Source organism: Lottia gigantea, assembly GCF_000327385.1.
Source record: "Lottia gigantea unplaced genomic scaffold LOTGIsca_212, whole genome shotgun sequence".
Taxonomy (NCBI): Eukaryota; Metazoa; Mollusca; class Gastropoda; family Lottiidae; genus Lottia; species Lottia gigantea.
This window is the reverse complement of record NW_008708477.1, coordinates 56,643-76,509: the sequence shown is the minus strand read 5'-3', so window position 1 is coordinate 76,509 and position 19,867 is coordinate 56,643. Positions and strand designations below refer to the sequence as shown.

The window sequence follows — 19,867 nt, the reverse complement described above, 5'->3', positions numbered from 1 at the left end:
ATGTTAGTTTTAGTGGGTCCACAAGGTTCTGGAAAGAAAGATTTAGGATTGAAGTTGGTGGAAGAGTTCTCAGATTTCTTTGGTTTTGGTGTGTCACATACAACAAGGAGTCCTTACACTGGAGAAGAGAATGGATTTGATTACCACTTTGTATCTTTAGAAAAGTTTGAAGATGACATCAAAATGGGTAAATTTCTTCAAACCTGTCAACATCATGGTTCATGGTACGGCTTACAAATGGATTCCATACAAAGCGTTGCCAAAGATGGCCTGGCTTGTGTGGTTCACATGGAATTGGAAGGCGTCCTCACTTTGAAAAATACCCATTTTGAACCTCGATATGTTCTGATAATGCCACTGGACAAAGAAAGTCATGAGAGACGTTTACGTGATCGTGGTATTTTTACTGATGAAGAAATTCTAGAAATTGTGAAAACAGCCGAGACATACAGTAGTTATAATCAAGATCATCCTGGATTCTTTGACATGATGGTTAACTCTAATGATATACAAGAAGCTTATATTCAGCTTCGAAAGTTGGTTATGGATTACTTAGGTATTGGTCCACCATCACCCACTACAGAGAATCAACTTGAATCACCATCTAAGGTTGAAGCTGTTGATCATTTTCCAACACCAAATAACACCACCAACATCCTGACTAGAACATGGTCACGACCGAGTATGAGTGAGAGCCTGTCCATTCGAGCACCCTCTGGCATTGTGGAAGAAGAATCCTTTAAGTTAAGATTAAGTGCTGCAAAAGGCGTGGTAGCAGGCTATATTCCACCATTATATGAAAAACTTCTTGAAAGTTGTCCAAGAACAGCACCTCAGTCAGCGGGAAACCAAATTGGTCTTGGTGATGATCAAAGAGCTCTATCAGCTCCTGCCAAAAATACAGGTCGTAAGGGTCCAATTCGAATGGATTCTCCAGACTCTAGTGCCAGTAACATCTCAACTTCAGATCTATCAGATCTTGATTCTGCTGCAGAATTACATAAGGGCAATCTTGACCCCTCTCATAAATTTAAAACTGTAGTGAACCCTCTAGAATTTCCTGATGACCTAATGAAATCCAATAATTCTTCAGCACTAAATGCCCCCAGACCACCGTCAACCACTAGACCTGATTCTCAGAATTCTAAACGTTACCGTCCTGGATCAGAGAAGCGTATGGTTTTACCACCCATACAACCTGTTCATTAACGGTGTTTTTGTTACCACTTCAAACCTTCAATGTGTACAATGGAAATACAATGTAATCTTTTTAAGACTGTTTTGATTATTGTATGCTTTCATTTAAAAACTCAGATGAATGATTATACTATAATGATGAAGTGCATGTCCAAACAAGCATTTTAATCATGAAAAGTATGAATATCATGTTGTATAATCATAATACAATGCTACCAATTTACCACAGAGAGCTTTTACAGAAACAATTCCAAGTTATGTAGCTTTGTTGTTTGTTTATCTGTGATTGAATTGTACAAAATATTATTTATATATAATGTTAATTTAAATTCTCTGTAATATACATGTCAACATTTAGATGTTTGGGTTGTTTTTACATATCTGAAACAAGAGTTTCATAGTTAAATGCATGATAACATTAATGGATCAATTTGTGTCAATGATGTTTCATGCATGTGAGTAACAATGAGGGTTCAATGATGGTTCCATGCATCTTGAGTGACAATGATGGTTCCATGCATCTTGAGTGACAATGATTGTGTCAAGACATCTGAGTGACAATGATGGTTCCATGCATTTTGAGTGACAATGATTGTGTCAAGACATCTTGAGTGACAATGATTGTGTCAAGACATCTTGAGTGACAATGATTGTGTCAAGACATCTGAGTGATGATGATGGTTCCATGCATCTTGAGTGACAATGATTGAGTCAATGCATCTTATGTGACAATGATTGTGTCAAGGCATCTGATGATAATGGTTCCATGCATCTGAATGATTGTTGCTTGTAAGTACGATGAGTTCTGGATTTAGAGTGACAATGATGGTTGCATCATGTATCCTAAGGGACATTGATAATTGTATGCATCTTGATTGCTTGGATGAATGCCAATCCATATTGAAAGGTGCATCATTTTTTGAAAGGTGATCAACTTTAATAAACCCATAAGAGCCCATATCAACTTTTGATTGAGTGTTAGTAGTAATGTGTAGACCACACCAAAAAATAATCAAAAAACCTTGTGCAATTTATATTAATTTATGTGATGAAAAGTATAAGTGTTACAAGATACGAACTTGTTGTTCAGAAATGCAAAATCTCAAAAAGTTTTAAATACACATGGAATAACAAGAAGTTATCAAATACAACTAAACAATGATATTGCAGGTTTGAACCAAATTCTGCATGATTCAGTTCTGTTTGTTAACTAACAAAAAGACAAAAATATAACAAAATAATGATGATGATACTGACATGATTAATCCAAAACAATATATTTAGTTCTCGTTCTAAACTTAACTAAGTATTTATAAAATATAACAAAACAATAATCATGTTGGCATGATTCAGTTATTTTCAAAACTTACAAAAAATTATCAAATATAACAAACCAATTATGATTTTGTCATGATCTAATTATTCTAAGCAATGATCCATACAATGATGTTTGCATGATTTATTTCTTATTTTAAACTTAATAATATATAACAAAATTTGGCAAGACAATAATGATGCTTGCATATTTCAGTTATCGTTCTTTAATTACCATGGATTTATAAAATATAACAAAACAATAATCATGTTTGCATGATTCAGTTATCATTTTAAACTTACAAACAGATGATCAAAGACAACAAAAATAATCATGTTCGCATGATTCATTTATTATTCTAAACTTACCAAGAGATGATCAAAGATAACACAAAAATAATCAAGTTCGCATGATTCAGTTATTATTCTAAACTTACAAAGAGATGATCAAATATAACACAAAAATAATCAAGTTTGCATGATTCATTTATTATTCTAAACTTACAAAGAGATGATCAATTATAACACAAAAATAATCAAGTTTGCATGATTCAGTTATTATTCTAAACTTACAAAGAGATGATCAATTATAACACAACAAAAATAATCAAGTTTGCATGATTCAGTTATTATTCTAAACTTACAAAGAGATGATCAATTATAACACAAAAATAATCAAGTTTGCATGATTCAGTTATTATTCTAAACTTACAAAGAGATGATCAATTATAACACAAAAATAATCAAGTTTGCATGATTCAGTTATTATTCTAAACTTACAAAGAGATGATCAATTATAACACAACAAAAATAATGATGATTTGCATGATTCAAAACTTTCAAAGCTTTTATCCAATATAGCACAAAAATGGTTCAGATCTCATTCCAAACTTACAAAGGTTTTTTTTTTCAACAAAAGTAACAAAACAATGATAATTTTTGAATGAATCTTGCTCAAATGATTATCTTAAAGGATGGCAGATCAATTTATTGTAGTTTTTATAATTTTTTTCTATAGCACTAGTTACTAAAATCTATACCCAAGCCTCCCATCCTTGCCAAACACGACCCAATATATTGGGATCAGTAGCTTGATCTATTAAGGCTTCAACTTGTTGTTCAACTGTTAGTCCTGTAGAAGGTAAAGTAGCACGAACATTGTCCTTAGCATCTCCTAATACACACTTCTCAAAATGTTTAATAGCTGGACTTCTACTGTGACCCAAATATAACTCATCCCTGAAATAATCAATTAAATTTCTATGTTTTTGGTGTTACAAAATAAGTATAAAATAGTTTATGTCCCTTGAATAATTATGACTGTTTGCACTGAGCTAAAGAAATTGAAGGACACAATGATATTTTACAAGAATAACACCTTCAGCTGTGTACCAGCTGATCCTTGGACAAACCTCTGGCAATGACCTTTTAGTCGACTGGAATAATGAGGATAAAGGACTTATTTAAGATCAACAGACAAAGCTTAAAATCCACAAATAACATTTCCTTGACATAAGCAGCCATGTAATTTCACTGCTCAAGTTGACTAACCTACAGCTTGTCTTCAAATAAAGTGGTTACAATTTATAACAGATGTCAATATTTTGATATGGATATATTTAGCAAACAGGCTTAATCTTTTTATGAAATGAAGGTCTGAATATTAATGTTAAAATATTACTGCTAATAAAGAATATGAAATATATATTACTTTGTTATATGACAGGGATTGTCTCCTTTAAATTTTCTCAGTGCATATTGTAATTTTTGTTTGGGATACCAGGTTGATTCTTCATCTTCATCATCATCATCTCTTGCTGTAAAACAATCATCATTAACTGTCAAACAGTTGGTAAAGCAATTTTATGTTTTAGTTTATATCAATCAAAATAGAAATCTATGTCCATTTTTTTTTACACCATGTGGGCTAATGAAGACGGGAAACACCATGCAAGGTGCAATGAGGGAAATTTTGCCAGGACAAGGGCATTAGCCTGCTCTTTCGATTTCCAAAATGTGCACAGCCTGTGGCACACGGGGGCCTCAGTTTATTGTCTCATCCGAATGACTAGACCTGCATCACTGACAAGGGGAAACCGAGAAATCTTAGAATGACTTTGCCAGCACAGGCACAATTTATGTTTTTGAATTTTTTTTCTTTTTCTGTAAAAAATTTTCAGAGAGAAGTGTATATTTTTTATTAAATGAAAATTACAAAAACTTTTCATCCAGGTAAAGATTTTTCAAACCTTTATTTTTTTTTTTATGTACTAATATTTCAGTATTACATCTTTTTTAATATTACATAGTTTTGAAGTAAAATTTCTTACCATCAGCTGTCATTAACATTTCATTTCTTTGTTTTTCAGCAAAATTCTAAAGAAAGAAAAATATTCCACATTGACTTCTATAAACAAAACTTTTGATACTACAGAATTTTGAACACTGATGTATGAATAAGTAATTCATGATGGAATAACTTGGTATAACTTATATCCATCCCCAAATAGTCCGAAATTTCATACAAAAAATTGACTGACTGTACTTACCAGCCAGTCTACAGAAGGTTCTTTAACAAAGACATCCATAGTATTAACTAGTAGATCATAATCTTGTCGTAGAGCTCTAGTAGTATGTATCATGGTATTTTCTAGTAATCCTTTAATCCCTAATGGTAGAGTTAGGTTGATAATCTGACGTGTCAATCTAAATGGCATCAACTCTGGTACTGGTAAAAACTACAAGAAAAATATGTTGCCTTTTAAACAGAAACTTTACTGATTATTTGGATAAGAACCCATCAAAATTTGTTTTTTTATCTTGATATTCTTTGTGTATTTGTAATCTAACAAGTTTCTACTACAGTCCTGTTCTAATGGCGTTATCTTTAAATAACCAATGAATGTTGAATAGCAAAACCAAAAGAGGCTGTCATATTACTCTACTTTGCATTTTGCTATTGCTCCATTCCTCATTTCCTATTTGTTTATACAGTAAAAGAAACTCATCTTCTGAAAAACATATTAAAGGGACAGGTGCACCATTTTGGAGGATTAATTTGAGTCTTGAATATATAGTCTTCTGAAGTATTAGGAATTTTACTCACTTTTGCAATATATATGTCTTTTCTATATATTACAGAGTATCTTAAATTTACGAGTCGTCATTTTAACATTCAAACTCAGATAATTCTGGACACACATGGATTTGAAGACTCAAATTTCGACCGTGAGCTGTGAACACTGATTGGCTTCGCTCAAAAATTCCCATTTCTGAGACTAAGGTGTGACTGGTCAAAAAATAATGAAGCACCTGGCCCTTTAAGTTTTGTGTCCTATTGGTTTTAATCAATTCATTCTGTGGTAATGTTCTACTCTATTTAGCATGATCATGGGTGCATTCGTAAAAATCCTGAGGGAATTTAAGACAAATACATTAAATATTTCCATTAATTACCTGTGTAGCTGATCCAAAATTATGACCAAAATCAATACCCACCATTCCTCCAGTCTTCAAATTGATCATAAAATTAGATAAATGTCTATCACCTATACCAAGGAAATATTGACAGATTGATATAGTAGCATGAGTTACTACTAATTCACACCGTAATACATGAAAGGCTTCTGGTGATGTACTCATTTGATGGAATGCTCGTCTGAAAGTAAAGTAAAGTTAAGTGTAAAGTTAAGTGTAAAGTAAAAGTAAAAAGTAAAAAGTAAAAGTAAAAAGTAAAAAGTAAAAAGTAAAAGTAAAAAGTAAAAAGTAAAAGTAAAAGTAAAAAGTAAAAGTAAAAGTAAAAGTAAAAGTAAAGTAAAGTAAAGTAAAGTAAAGTAAAGTAAAGTAAAGTAAAGTAAAGTAAAGTAAAGTAAAGTAAAGTAAAGTAAAGTAAAGTAAAGTAAAGTAAAGTAAAGTAAAGTAAAGTGTAGAGTGGTGTAGATAACAGAAACATCCATATTTTACAAATATAACTTTGGTCAAGAGGACCATGTCTTTCAGCTGGTCCTTTAGTCTTTGCAACATTCAGTTGTGTACTTGCATAAAATAAAAAAGAACAAACCTGAAGAGATCCCAGGGTACTTTATTTTCTTTCATTCTAAAATCTTTAATAGTTTCAGCTCTAGAGTAGTTCTGATATACTTTCTGATACATAGACTTAATACATCTTTTCTTAGCATCAAAATACTTATACGTCCAATTTTCATGTTGTTTACCTGGCCCTTGACTGGAAAATAATCATATTGAAATAACATTTGATCAATTCACACTTGATGGATTAAGTTTTGTCTGAACTGTCTGTAATAAGGCATTTTTATACTAGCTGGATCATTATATAATTATCGGCTTAAAAATACTTTTTGTTCCTAAAGACAGTAATGTATATCACATAAATAACTGTGAATCCAACAACGTTCAAGTAATTACCAAATAATTATGGTAATAGTAATTCATAGACTGCTCTAGTTTATCTAATGAATTGTTTACATACGAGCATTTGTTCAGTTATTCAGAGGTGTCAAGGTTGTAGCTAAAAAATATTCAGCTGGGGCTCATAACATATCCAAAATTTGGTCATGCGCTGTCTGGTTAAGCTGGCTGTTGGCTATTGTCTACCACTGCCGACCACCATAGCTACAACCTTGGGTTGTATGAAATCATTGGGCAATATGTAATTGAAACCAGTCATGATAATAAGTGAGAGAGCTTTTGGTCCATTTCAAAAATATAGACAGATACTCACTCTCCTAATATATATTTGCGTTCTTGTTCAGTTAATGCTCCATATACAAAATCTTTCAATGGAGTAGTATTGTTCATCCATTCTATTAAACCAACTCTACAAACACATTAAAGATACATATTATCCATTAGATGCCTTTTGCATGTATCAAACTTTTATGTGTTAATGGCCCATACCCCCCTGCACAATATATCTGATGATAAAAATGTATCATATGAACATATACAAGTTAAAATACATAAAAAAAATTACTGTAGAAAGTATAGATTCCTAAGCCTACTTATTCTTGCCATCTAAGTACCTACCTGGGTGTCATTGGTATAACTTGATATGTTTTTAAATGTAATTTTCTATGTCTGCACACAGGATCTTTATCAAAAACTTTATTCATGATGACAAATAACTGTTCAATCCTGGCATCTTGTCTTAAATCTTCTCCACCCTTTACTAGATAATGATAATCTTTCTCATCATTACCACGTATTGTTATTCTTTTAGGTCGTCGTAGTGATGACATTACCAATACCTACAAGGTAATAAAATAAAATATTGAATGGGATAGTCTTTTGTCTTAATCAAACTAAAAATCAGGCCGCGTATTTTCGAAACGATATTAGCGCTAGAATGTCCTAGGGCCTTAACATCTTACACTGTGTCTAGGACATCCTAGCGCTAAGATCGTTTTGAGAATATGTGGCCTTCAGAAGTTGCCGACACTATATTGACAAAAACAAGAAATTTGAAAATAAAAAGTTGAACATACATTTAACACATAAGACATATTACGCACATACTTACTGTGCATATGATACATGTATTCACATACAAAATAGCACATAATATTGTGAACATACCACATAAGAAATATTGTGATCATACATGTAACTAACACATAAGAAATATTGTGATCATGAACAGACATGTCACACAAAAGAAATATTGTGATCATACATCTTACTTACACTTAAGAAATATTGTGATCATGTATATGTAACACAAAAGAAATATTGTGATCATAAACATATGTGTAACACAAAAGTAATATTGTGATCATACATGTAACTAATGCATAAGAAATATTGTGATCATGTATATATATGTAACACAAAAGAAATATTGTGATCATAAACATATGTGTAACACAAAATAATATTGTGATCATATATGTAACTAACACATAAGAAATATTGTGATCATTTACATACATATAACACAAAAGAAATATTGTGATCAGAAACATACATGTAACACAAAAGACATTTTGTGATCATACATGTAAAACATAAGAAAATATTTAAAAGAAATACTGTGATCATACATGTAACACATAAGAAATATTGTGGTTTTGATAATGAATATATAAATGCCAAAAATATTGTGATCCTATATTGTGGTTTAAATGTCAAGCAACAGATGCATAAGTAATACTAAAAATAAAACATATAAAGAACATAATTACCCTTTCATCAAAGCCAGCAACTTTAACATGATATTCTGGTAATGGTTTACTTAATCCATCATATTGTCCTGTAAAAACACATGTATATACTTACACTTTCTGCAAATTTTCTAAGAAATTTTGGAATATTAATATCAACAATAAAATCCTTTATAGTAACTTGGTATCCATTTGCTGATACCATAACATAGATATTTGGATAGTAAATTAATAATGCATCTTTAGTCTAATTCAAAAAATGTACAAATGCAAAATAAACTCTTTATGAATTACCGGTAGCAGTACTACAAAATTAGGTTAGCCAGCTAATTAGCCAAATATGGCAATATCAAACAATTTAACTAAATGAATTTGGAATAACTGCATGCGCTTTGCATCTTGTAGAGAGTACCTACCTGGAATTTCTAGCTCTCTGCTATCTCTGTTAGGATTGAAATCTGCCAGCCATTGACAATATTCATGTAATGACAATGGTGGCACTAGCTTTCCACGACCTTTCTTATGTTTATCAAATTCACCATTTAATTTTACATGATGATTTACAAAATCCTGAAAAGCACAATAAAATTTTGGATAATTTTTAGCATATTTAAGTGGTTTATGTCTTTTTCTGCCGATTCCTGTTGTCATCATACAGAAATTTACATTAATCAATCAAAGATATTGAAAAAAGCAAAACGATTGATCTTCCAACAAATAGTGCATTTGGTTGACATCTAGAACTACAGATAGCAGAAGTCTTGGCCATGATGGTAAATTTGCAACAAACATTTATAATGCTGATTGCTCGTGATCAGTTTCAATAAAACAATTGTGTTATTACCTTTATAGACATGCTGGCCAACTTTTCTCCATTTTTACCAAAAGCAATATCAAAATCCTTCTTAAATGTCTGCAATAAAAGCAATAATAAGGGTAACTTAAAAGCAACAGCCCTAAATGAAATGAATTCCTATTGGCCCCCTTGCTAGTTTGACCAACATTAATATATGCACAGCTAGTGAGTAAAACACCTCAGTCATTGTGATAATGTTTAAAATTCAAATCTTTATCCATCAAAACACAAAACTTTAGTAATGTATTAGTTCATGGTAGACTAGAACCCCTTTCATCAACTCCCTGAAACAGTTGCATTGGAATACAAGTTGAATATATTTTTTCTTGTAATCTCTCCAGAAGTAATAATCTATGAATAATCTTCAGTAAAACATATTCTGTTTGAATTAAAATAGTTTTCATTTTGAAATCTATAGTTTCTACTTGTGACCTAGGCCAGTGCTTCTATAGGAGAGTATCTTTTATAACACCTATAACTAATCACATTAATGATTGGTAATTGGTTAAATTGAAGGTTGTATGTATTTGTCTTAAATGACCACACCACCATCTTCCTGTATCAAGAAATGTTGACTTATTCAAAACTGATTTAAAAAATCCAAAAAAAGCAAAATGCCACAAAGCATACTCACATCAGCAAATTTTTTCCTGTATTCACCCATACCAACATTTGTAGTTTGAGTCATGTATGAGAGTTGTGTTGAAGAAGTGTCTTGTGTTTCTTTATATTCTATCAACATATTATAAATCTCTTTATATTTCTCCATTATCTTTGATTTATTACGATTTTTACTTTGTAACATCTTCTTTATATCATCAGTCCAATCCTATAATTAATATTTATATACATAATCTTATATTTATTATAATATTTACACTGTAGCATCTTCTTTATATCAACCGTACAATCCTATATTTATATAACATAAACTTATATTTATTATAATATTTACAATGTAACATCTTCTTTATATCAACAGTCCTATAATTAATATTTATTAGAATTTTTACACTGTAGCATCTTCTTTATATCAACAATCCAATCCTATATTCATAAAACATAATCTTATATTTTTATTATAATTTTTACACTGTAGCATCTTCTTTATATCAACAATCCAATCCTATATTTATAAAACACAATCTTATATATTTATTAGAATTTTTACACTGTAGCATCTTCTTATATCAACAATCCAATCCTATATTTATAAAACATAATCTTATATATTTATTATTATTTTTACACTGTAGCATCTTCTTATATCAACAATCCAATCCTATATTTATAAAACATAATCTTATATATTTACTAGAATTTTTACACTGTAGCATCTTCTTATATCAACAATCCAATCCTATATTTATAAAACATAATCTTATATATTTATTATTATTTTTACACTGTAGCATCTTCTTATATCAACAATCCAATCCTATATTTATAAAACATAATCTTATATATTTACTAGAATTTTTACACTGTAGCATCTTCTTATATCAACAATCCAATCCTATATTTATAAAACATAATCTTATATATTTATTATTATTTTTACACTGTAGCATCTTCTTATATCAACAATCCAATCCTATATTTATAAAACATAATCTTATATATTTATTATTATTTTTACACTGTAGCATCTTCTTATATCAACAATCCAATCCTATATTTATAAAACATAATCTTATATATTTATTATTATTTTTACACTGTAGCATCTTCTTTATATCAACAATCCAATCCTATATTTATAAAACATAATCTTATATATTTATTAGAATTTTTATACTGTAGCATCTTCTTATATCAACAATCCAATCCTATATTTATAAAACATAATCTTATATATTTATTATAATTTTTACAATGTAACATCTTCTTTATATCAACAATCCAATCCTATATTTATAAAACATAATCTTATATATTTATTATAATTTTTACACTGTAGCATCTTCTTTATATCAACAATCCAATCCTATATTTATAAAACATAATCTTATATATTTATTATAATTTTTACAATGTAGCATCTTCTTTATATCAACAGTACAATGCTCTAATTAAGATCTATATAACATAATCTTATAACTATTATAAATTTACTATGTAACGTTTAGTTTATATCAACAGTTACTTTCTTACCTTAAATAACATTTCAGGCTGACCAAATTGATCTAAGGCACTAATAAATTTATTGACTAATGGTACTTTATCTTCAGTTAGTATTGATGCCAACCTAAAAATCAGAAAAATCACAAAATCATCTGACTTAAATGCCTGAAAACATATTGATTTGATTGAGATGAATAAGCATCTTAACTAACCCCTGGCTTCTGACAATATGGTAAAATAAGCCTTTTTAAGGCTATTCCAGGCACTTACTTTTTAACTGCTTCCTTATTTTTCTTGCCTTGTGCCGAATCTTCAAATTCGAATCCTTCACAACTGATACGGAATGGGTATGCAATGGCCTACAACAAAATATTAATATATGAATGAACATCAAAATTACCTTAGTCAATAGGTATCTATCAAGGGCAAGACAAAAGGCAGTAATGCTAGGTGTATCCTTAGTGTCCTGCAGGTACTGCATCTGTGTTTGCCACGGTGAACACCATGAAGTTGGAAACACTTTCAAAATCAGCACTACATTTTGGGCAAACTGGCCTTCTATAGCCACCTTGAACCGTACGCTTTGGTATACATTTCAAACTGGATTTCCTTTCGAGACTAGACTTGTGGTTGCACAATGCAATATTCTTATCATTGGAAATGAAATCAAAATCCTACCTGTGGATATTCTGTACCTATTTGTAATAAGATTGGTTGAACAGCTGGTGATTCTGTTTTATCTATTAATGCCATCATCTGATTAATCCATAATAAAAACATCCATACTGGTACTTCTCTAGCCTATATATAGAGCAGGCAATGCATTGAAATTTTATCTTATGCTCGCCTTTGTGTCTTTTGCATAGCAGAGAGATAGCACAGTCTTTAGTATAGTCTTTAGCACAGTCTGAAGCATAGTCTGTAGCGCAGTCTGTAGCAGTCTATGGCATAGTCTGTAGCATGGTCTGTAACACAGTCTGTAACACAGTCTGAAGCACAGTCTGAAGCACAGTCTGAAGCAAAGTCTGTAACACAGTCTGTAGCACAGTCTGTAGCATAGTCTATGGCATAGTCTGTAGCACAGTCTGAAGCACAGTCTGAAGCATAGTCTGTAGCACAGTCTGAAGCATAGTCTGTAGCACAGTCTGAAGCACAGTCTGAAGCACAGTCTGTAGTATATTCTTTAGCATAGTCTGTAGCACTGTAGTATTCAACCATTCAGAACTCCCTTGCTCAAGATGAAATTTCTATTTCACAAGGGAAAAGGCGGTTTTCACTCACCATTTTGATAAAAGTAGGCATTGTATCAGGGTATAGCTCAACGAATTGTAATAAACGGGGAAATCTCTCTATAGCTTCCATAGAACCTAGTTTCATAGCTTTTAATAAACATATTATAATTGTTTCACCATAATTTTCTATTACTTTCTCTTTGATATGTTCTTCTTCTGGAAAATACAATCAAGTGAGGCATAAAGGAACAATTCCAATGCATTATTAAATCCTAAGTCTATCATCAGAACATTATTAGAAATGGAGTCTCTTTGAAAGGAATTTCAAGTTGGCAAACCCAATCACAAAGTTTCCACAGGGATAAACATGTCCCGCAGTAATCATTGTAGTAGAGTTTATATTTGATGAGGTGTTGTGTTGAAAGAAGGCCTAAGGGACAGTCTTGTCCACCAACAGATTAAGCAGCCATAGCCAAGAACCAGCCATAGCCACTCTAGCTGGCCTGATTTACAAGGGAAAAGGGAATACAAATTCAAAAGGCCATTTACTTCCATCTAATCAAGACTACAATTTCATTTCCTTTTTCAGAAGCACTTTTTCACTGGTCTCAATAACTGAGCTTAAAATATGATACTATCTTTTAAGTTCACATGCAAAAAAAAGAAAAAATATAACAATTATTCTTACCATTTTCTTTCATTCTAAGAAATTTATCACAGAATTTACTAAGAGCTATTTGTGCGTCTGCTTCTGTGAAGGATTCTGACCTTGACCTTGTTACAACACTATCTGATATAGCAGATTTTAGTTCTTGGTGTGATTTCTGGAGCAAATCACTAACAATCTACAAGAAAATTAAAATAAAACAGATCATGACATCACTAGCGCAGATGTCATTTAAATCAAACAGTGTTTGGTTAGTTAGATCATAATTTGGTATGTAATAGCCCTAAAAGGTACTGACGAGATCACATATCAAGTCCGAGTTCAGATGACTGTTTTTTGTAAAACAGAAAAGTTTTCTTAAAACGTTTTGACTTCCCTTCAGTAACCTCAAAGATCATATGAGCAGAAAACAACAAAAAAAGAACAAAAAGGTTTTAAACAGAACCAAGAATAATCAGTTGTTGCTTAGCAACACAATTATGTACCATAAGCTTGTTAAACTTTTGATGTTTCACATTTACCTGTGTTTTGTCCAAATTGTCTGTTTTGAGAAGATTTTTTAATTTATCACAAGTCTTAGATGATAAACTTTGTGGTAATTCTGCAGCTAGACATGATTCAGCTAGTAATTCATATGATGTAGCTGTTAGGACATGATGACGTCTGTATAAATCTGGTTTACTTTTCAATACATCACTGTCATTGAATTTACCTTCAAATATTAGAAATAAGCAAAAATAAGTCAAATGAAATGAAATGAAATGAATGGAGTTTTACATCCTACTTTTCTGCACCATGTGGGCTAATGAAGACGGGCAACGCCATGCAGGGTGCGATGAGGGAAATTTTGACAGGACAGCGGCATTAGCCTGCTCTTTTTCGATTTCCTTGAATCTCGAAGGATCTTTAACAGTCTGTAGCACATGGGACCTCGGATTATTGTCCCATCCGAACGACGCTTGCAGCACTGACAGGACTGATTTGGAATATTCCCATGGTAATTATAGTCAAAAATAAAATAGAATCAACAAATGGGGATGAAATAACATACCAAGTTGACCTATGGTAGTTAGTAAACCATTGATACCATCTTCAGACCAATCATTACTAATAATCTTCTTCTGGTGGGTACTAGCATAGAGTTGACTCCATTCTACTTTCAATTCTTCATTATCAACTGATTTAATAGCCTGAATAAAATATCAAATCAGTTATAATCAGTTTGCTATTTTGTTTACATGCTTTATTTTTTGGAATGACCTAGCCTCTCCTGTTGGAAAGTTGAAGAGGTACATGTAGCATCTATTTCCGCATTCTACATTTCTGCATCAAATTGAGCAAATAAAAGTATGCAATTGCTCACACTATTAAATGAATTAACGAGAACAGTGGAAGTCTTTCTTTAAATTCTCATTTGGTGAGGAATCTTTGACTTAAGCAACCTGAAGATGGGCCTATATCTTCATCTAATCAGAATGCCTTATTCCACTCCAGGTACATTAATTTGTCAATCAATCCCTAGAAACCTACACATAATGTAGGCCACTCTGACTCCAAAAGAACCACATATGGAATCCAGGCACAAATTGAATTAAGGACTATCAATATCTTACAGAGTTTGTTTTCTTCAATATACGTAATGTTAGAGCTATATTGTTCTGTTCTTTACAGCTTTCAGCCATTGCTAAATATAATCTTAATTTAGACTGGTGAAACATGTCTCCTTCATCCATCTCTTGTGATTCTTTATTCTTGCCAGCTAAACACTGGCTGATGTGGTCTAAATAAACATTTCTGAAACAAAGCAAATTATTAATTGATAAGGCATATAAAATACTTAAAGGGACTGTACAGAGATTTTCTTGACTTTCTAATGTGCATTGGGGGCTCTGAGAGCATCCATGTGCATCATTCCAATTTTCAATCAGAAGCCTGTGGTTCTTGAAATTGCATTAAGACTAAACATTTCATTATTATGGTAAAGGTCCCCAATACACTTAAAAAATAAGAAAACATCTTTACCATCCTTTTAAGCACTCTTGATACCACATTGAACATGGCAAAGTTAATGAAACCATAATTTTACAAATGAGCTCTTCCAATCATACATACAAAATTACTAACATTGTGATAGTAGCCATTTTACTTTTAGCAGCAAAATAAAGGTTAAAGTTCAATGTGGATTTGTTTTTGTGTTAACAGACAAGCAATCAAAAGCTGAAAAGATAGCTTGCCAGGCAAGGTAATATACGCCCACTTGATTTTGAATAAAAATATTTAGCAGTACAGTAACAATCACCAGTATGAAATATTCAACCTTCAGTCATACACTTCTTTTGAACTCTTTAGCACAACACTGAATAATATTGAATATGAGTTATTGCCCTTGTTCTTGAAAAAGTGTTCAAGTTTTAGCTCGTGTAAACTCATAATTTCAATGGTTTTGTCGTTCATTGTTAGATCGTTAAAACCCATTATCAAAGCGTGAAATTTTGGATCTCCCAAAGCTACCATTAAACGAGCATAATGTCATTTTACATCAACTAGAAGCAATTAAGAATTAAAATAACCAAGTTAAAATACAGAGACTTGGAAAAAGCCACGGTTGTTACCTTTGTGATATAACATCATCCCAGATATTAACTGGATCTAATAATTTATGTGGTTGTCGTTTCTGCCATGATTTTAATAACTGATTAGCAGTTGTGTGGGTAATATCATCTGAAATGATGTGAAATTCTTCCATTTTATCCATGACACTTTTTAACATTTTAACAAGAATTCCAATCAGTCAATAGGCTGATGTAGGGAACCTCTGGGCAAAAATTTCCAACCCTTTATGTGGTAAAAATATGCGCACTATACACACAAATATATAGTAATCAATAAAGTCACTGCAATGGGATCAACCAGTCTTTTTAGTATTATGCATTTAACTTAAAGTTGCAGTGTGTTTAATTACCAGCCCAAGGTTCTCGAGGAAACAGATCAAAACTTGTTAGTATGGAATGCCAAAACGGAAAAAATCCAACATAAAAAAATCACATATCACATGAATCTTGGACCTTAAATATCTTGCAACATAATATTTTGGGGAGTAAATATAAATACCCGAGTTTCTTGGTATAAAATTAAAACTTCTTGATATGTGATTTTTTTCATCTTGGATTTTTTTCCGTTTTAGCATTCCATATGTTAGTGCATATTTGTTAAAAATGCCTCCATATTGCCCATATTACCATGAACAAGATGAAAATACATGATTTTCCTACTAACTGTAGCTCAAGCACAAAGTATCTATCGAGACCACTCAAATATACATGTATTTCAAAATGGCAGTTTTAAGCTATATACAATCAAATTTTAACTTACTTTCATTTGATATATAAGTAAGAAATTCATGAAGTTCTACTAATGGTTGTAGAGTTTGTAGTTGTGATGTTCTACTAGCTACTATTAATGTATCTGTACTACTCCAATCCTAAACATTTGCCAAAAAATAAGATTAACCAATAAATAAATTTAAATATCATTTAAAAAAAAACATTTACACCTCTCAAAAAATTGACTAAAATAACCAATATGATTGGATCACAAAACGAAAGACTTAAACATTGTATGGTGCAGAAAGATTAAGAACCAATAAACCTAACGACTGATAATATTAATTGGTTTATATTTAACACAAGTAATTATTGAACAGATTTGCAAATATTAAATATAACTAAATCTAAGAGCCACAAAATGCCCCCATTTCTGTTAAAATATAAAACAAATCAAAAAAATTCTGCAAAATTAACTATACCTGTAAAAATTTCTGTAATGCCAAATTAGCATAATGTCTGGCTCTATCATAATTATCTTGCCATAAATACATTAATGATAATTCCATACTATATCGACTCTACAAAAACAGTATTAAACAATTCTATGTCTATGATAAAATCGTTTTGCTTTTCATATGCGGGTCTGTTGGTGCTAGTTGATAACACCATTGTAATGCATTGCATACTCATTTGCCCTCTGTCACCCATTTGATAAATAACTCTCTTATCTAGATATGGCAATCAATAATAGGCATCGAAAAATATCAATCATTTAATTTGATTCACAGAATATGGTTATTTATTTCAATTTCAGCTCAGAAATATTAAAAGAGAACCTGAAACATGTAGTTATACACCCTGCACAATCTTCAGACAACTGACCTATTTCAGCCTGTGTCCCTACTGAAGTTTGTTCGGTAGGTTTTCATGTCAACATTTCAAGACAAAATCATAACGTTTTTTTAAAGACATGTGCTTAGGGGCATTAATGTTGGGAGAGCTTTTCAATTAAAAACAGGTTACATTGTTTGGTTTTATTTTGCTTTAGCTCTGCTTTTAATTGCCAATCAAGAAATGATATAATAGTACACTAACCTCTAGGACAGCTCTGTATTCAGTAGTCTTCATGGATGTATCAACAAATGTTAATAAACTCTGCTGATCTCCACCCAATAATAATAATTTTAATTTACTTCTAATAATATATGGTAAATAATGTTCCTAAAAACACAAAATATTGAAATATACACCTGTTGCTCTTGCCTAATATTTTGCAGGGCTGAAGTATTTTTGTTAAATGAACTTTACAACCCAAGGCAAGTCTTCGCGAATGTGTTTATGGAGAGCAACTAGATTTTCAACCACTCATAGCAAATGGCCGCATGCGTGAAATATAATCCAATTCTACAGTTTTTCATCTTCTTCTTTCCAGCAAACAGTGTAAGCATTTGCTTCCGCCCTACTGTTTCAGAGGTTGGGCTTCTACGATTCTTGAAGTTGCGATTCGACACACTATACGATACTCATCCAATTTATTACGATAACTATTGCGATTCATTTATTAGAGAAGGAAAGAGAAGAAATAGTAGAAATTTATAAATTTACTACCAAGTTTGTCACTATTAAGTACTTGAGAACATTTAGAAGTAAGGAATTGTGAAAAAAATCCAAATTTTTAAAGTCAGAAATAAATTTTGATGTGAAAATCAGACTTGGAAAATGTAAACATGACACAATTTCTTATACACACAAGGATTCTGTGTCATTTGTTATTAAAGGGGGCTAAGAATTAATGTATTATTTTTATCAAATGCAATGCATCAATAAGAAAGAAAGAATTGCAGTTCATCGATTCGTCAGTGAATCGTTGCAGCCCTAGTTTGCGGTAATATGTATTAAAACTGAAATATGTTGTTTCTCAAAGTTTCACACTGTACGATCTTCAGACAACTGTTATTGTATGTTTGTCTACAAACAAAACAATTAAAGTATAATTCTCACCTGATATAATGTGTCTTCCCATACTTTATCTAAATTAGGTAGCTCAGTATTATCTATAGCAGTTAAACATACTGTCTCTAAATCTTTCCATTGAGTCAGGTGATCTAAACACTGACACAATAACAGAGGCTAATTAGTAATATTAATATAATAAATATGCATTCTGTCAAATACGAAGACTCTCTGCATCATTCAGTCCATCTTTACAATGGTCAAGGTATTGCGAACTTACATGTAATACCTTGACTGCAATAGCCATCTATCTTCCTTGTATCACAAAAGTTTGCAAATGTAGCAATTTAGTTGGATTGGCAAATACAGCCAATCAGTCCTCGACAGAAAGTGTAAATAATAAGCCATAATCTTTACAGCATTTCTATCGAGGCCATTGATTGGCTTAATTAAATGGCCTATTAAGTAATCAAATGACTGAATTCAGAGATTCAAGAAAGTGGCCATTGTAGTCAAGGTATTAGACAAAGTTTGTAATAGCTCGACATTGTGAAGATGCATTCAGTCATAAAGAGGATAACAGGCCCAAATGTAGTTACACCATCTAAATAATACATTAATACAATAGATATTTGAGAAAGATCACACATCTGAAGACACCATGCCATTTTGGGGTAAGTGTAACGTGTAAATTCTAAAAAAAATGACAAGATGCAGCTTCTTGCCCGATTACATACTACATTATGTATCTTAAATTCAAATATGATTCAATTTGAAGTTTCACTTTCATTTACCTGCATTCTGGAGTCATCCCAAAAATCAATTTCAGCTTCCAATGGATCTTCACCTGCCCAGTCTTGAATAGAGAGAGCCTGTAATATTCAAAATAAATATGGTGGATTCATCATGTCAAATTTTGGTGATAATCTACTGGTAGTTGATTTCTAATGTATGGGCATACTGTGGAACTTTCCTCTCTGGTTGAGACAAATGCCCTTTCTAATTGAATCAACAATCTT

At 31.5% G+C, this 19,867-nt stretch overlaps 2 protein-coding genes across 2 annotated transcripts in view; one reads left to right on the top strand and one right to left on the bottom strand.

The window, feature by feature from the left end:
• LOTGIDRAFT_143665 (hypothetical protein) lies at positions 1-543 on the top strand (the record flags this gene model as incomplete). The annotated part of the gene is made up of 1 exon (XM_009054311.1): positions 1-543. A coding segment is annotated over one exon (543 nt), but the record flags the coding sequence as incomplete, so codon positions are not given.
• A 3,002-nt stretch (positions 544-3,545) lies between these two features.
• The window catches only part of LOTGIDRAFT_143667 (hypothetical protein), a gene marked incomplete at both ends in the record, with an annotated part of 56,819 nt that continues 40,497 nt past the window's right edge, over positions 3,546-19,867 (bottom strand). The window contains 26 exons of the mRNA XM_009054310.1: positions 3,546-3,750; positions 4,223-4,307; positions 4,842-4,887; positions 5,061-5,249; positions 5,968-6,169; positions 6,572-6,736; positions 7,253-7,348; positions 7,558-7,778; positions 8,712-8,779; positions 9,107-9,209; positions 9,535-9,603; positions 10,181-10,375; positions 11,701-11,794; positions 11,941-12,029; positions 12,349-12,455; positions 12,927-13,118; positions 13,591-13,747; positions 14,085-14,281; positions 14,630-14,759; positions 15,183-15,405; positions 16,182-16,290; positions 16,942-17,050; positions 17,375-17,473; positions 17,991-18,116; positions 18,897-19,007; positions 19,643-19,720. Coding sequence (XP_009052558.1) covers positions 3,546-3,750; positions 4,223-4,307; positions 4,842-4,887; positions 5,061-5,249; positions 5,968-6,169; positions 6,572-6,736; positions 7,253-7,348; positions 7,558-7,778; positions 8,712-8,779; positions 9,107-9,209; positions 9,535-9,603; positions 10,181-10,375; positions 11,701-11,794; positions 11,941-12,029; positions 12,349-12,455; positions 12,927-13,118; positions 13,591-13,747; positions 14,085-14,281; positions 14,630-14,759; positions 15,183-15,405; positions 16,182-16,290; positions 16,942-17,050; positions 17,375-17,473; positions 17,991-18,116; positions 18,897-19,007; positions 19,643-19,720 — 3,465 coding nt within the window. The remainder of the gene's footprint in view (positions 3,751-4,222; positions 4,308-4,841; positions 4,888-5,060; positions 5,250-5,967; positions 6,170-6,571; positions 6,737-7,252; positions 7,349-7,557; positions 7,779-8,711; positions 8,780-9,106; positions 9,210-9,534; positions 9,604-10,180; positions 10,376-11,700; positions 11,795-11,940; positions 12,030-12,348; positions 12,456-12,926; positions 13,119-13,590; positions 13,748-14,084; positions 14,282-14,629; positions 14,760-15,182; positions 15,406-16,181; positions 16,291-16,941; positions 17,051-17,374; positions 17,474-17,990; positions 18,117-18,896; positions 19,008-19,642; positions 19,721-19,867) is intronic.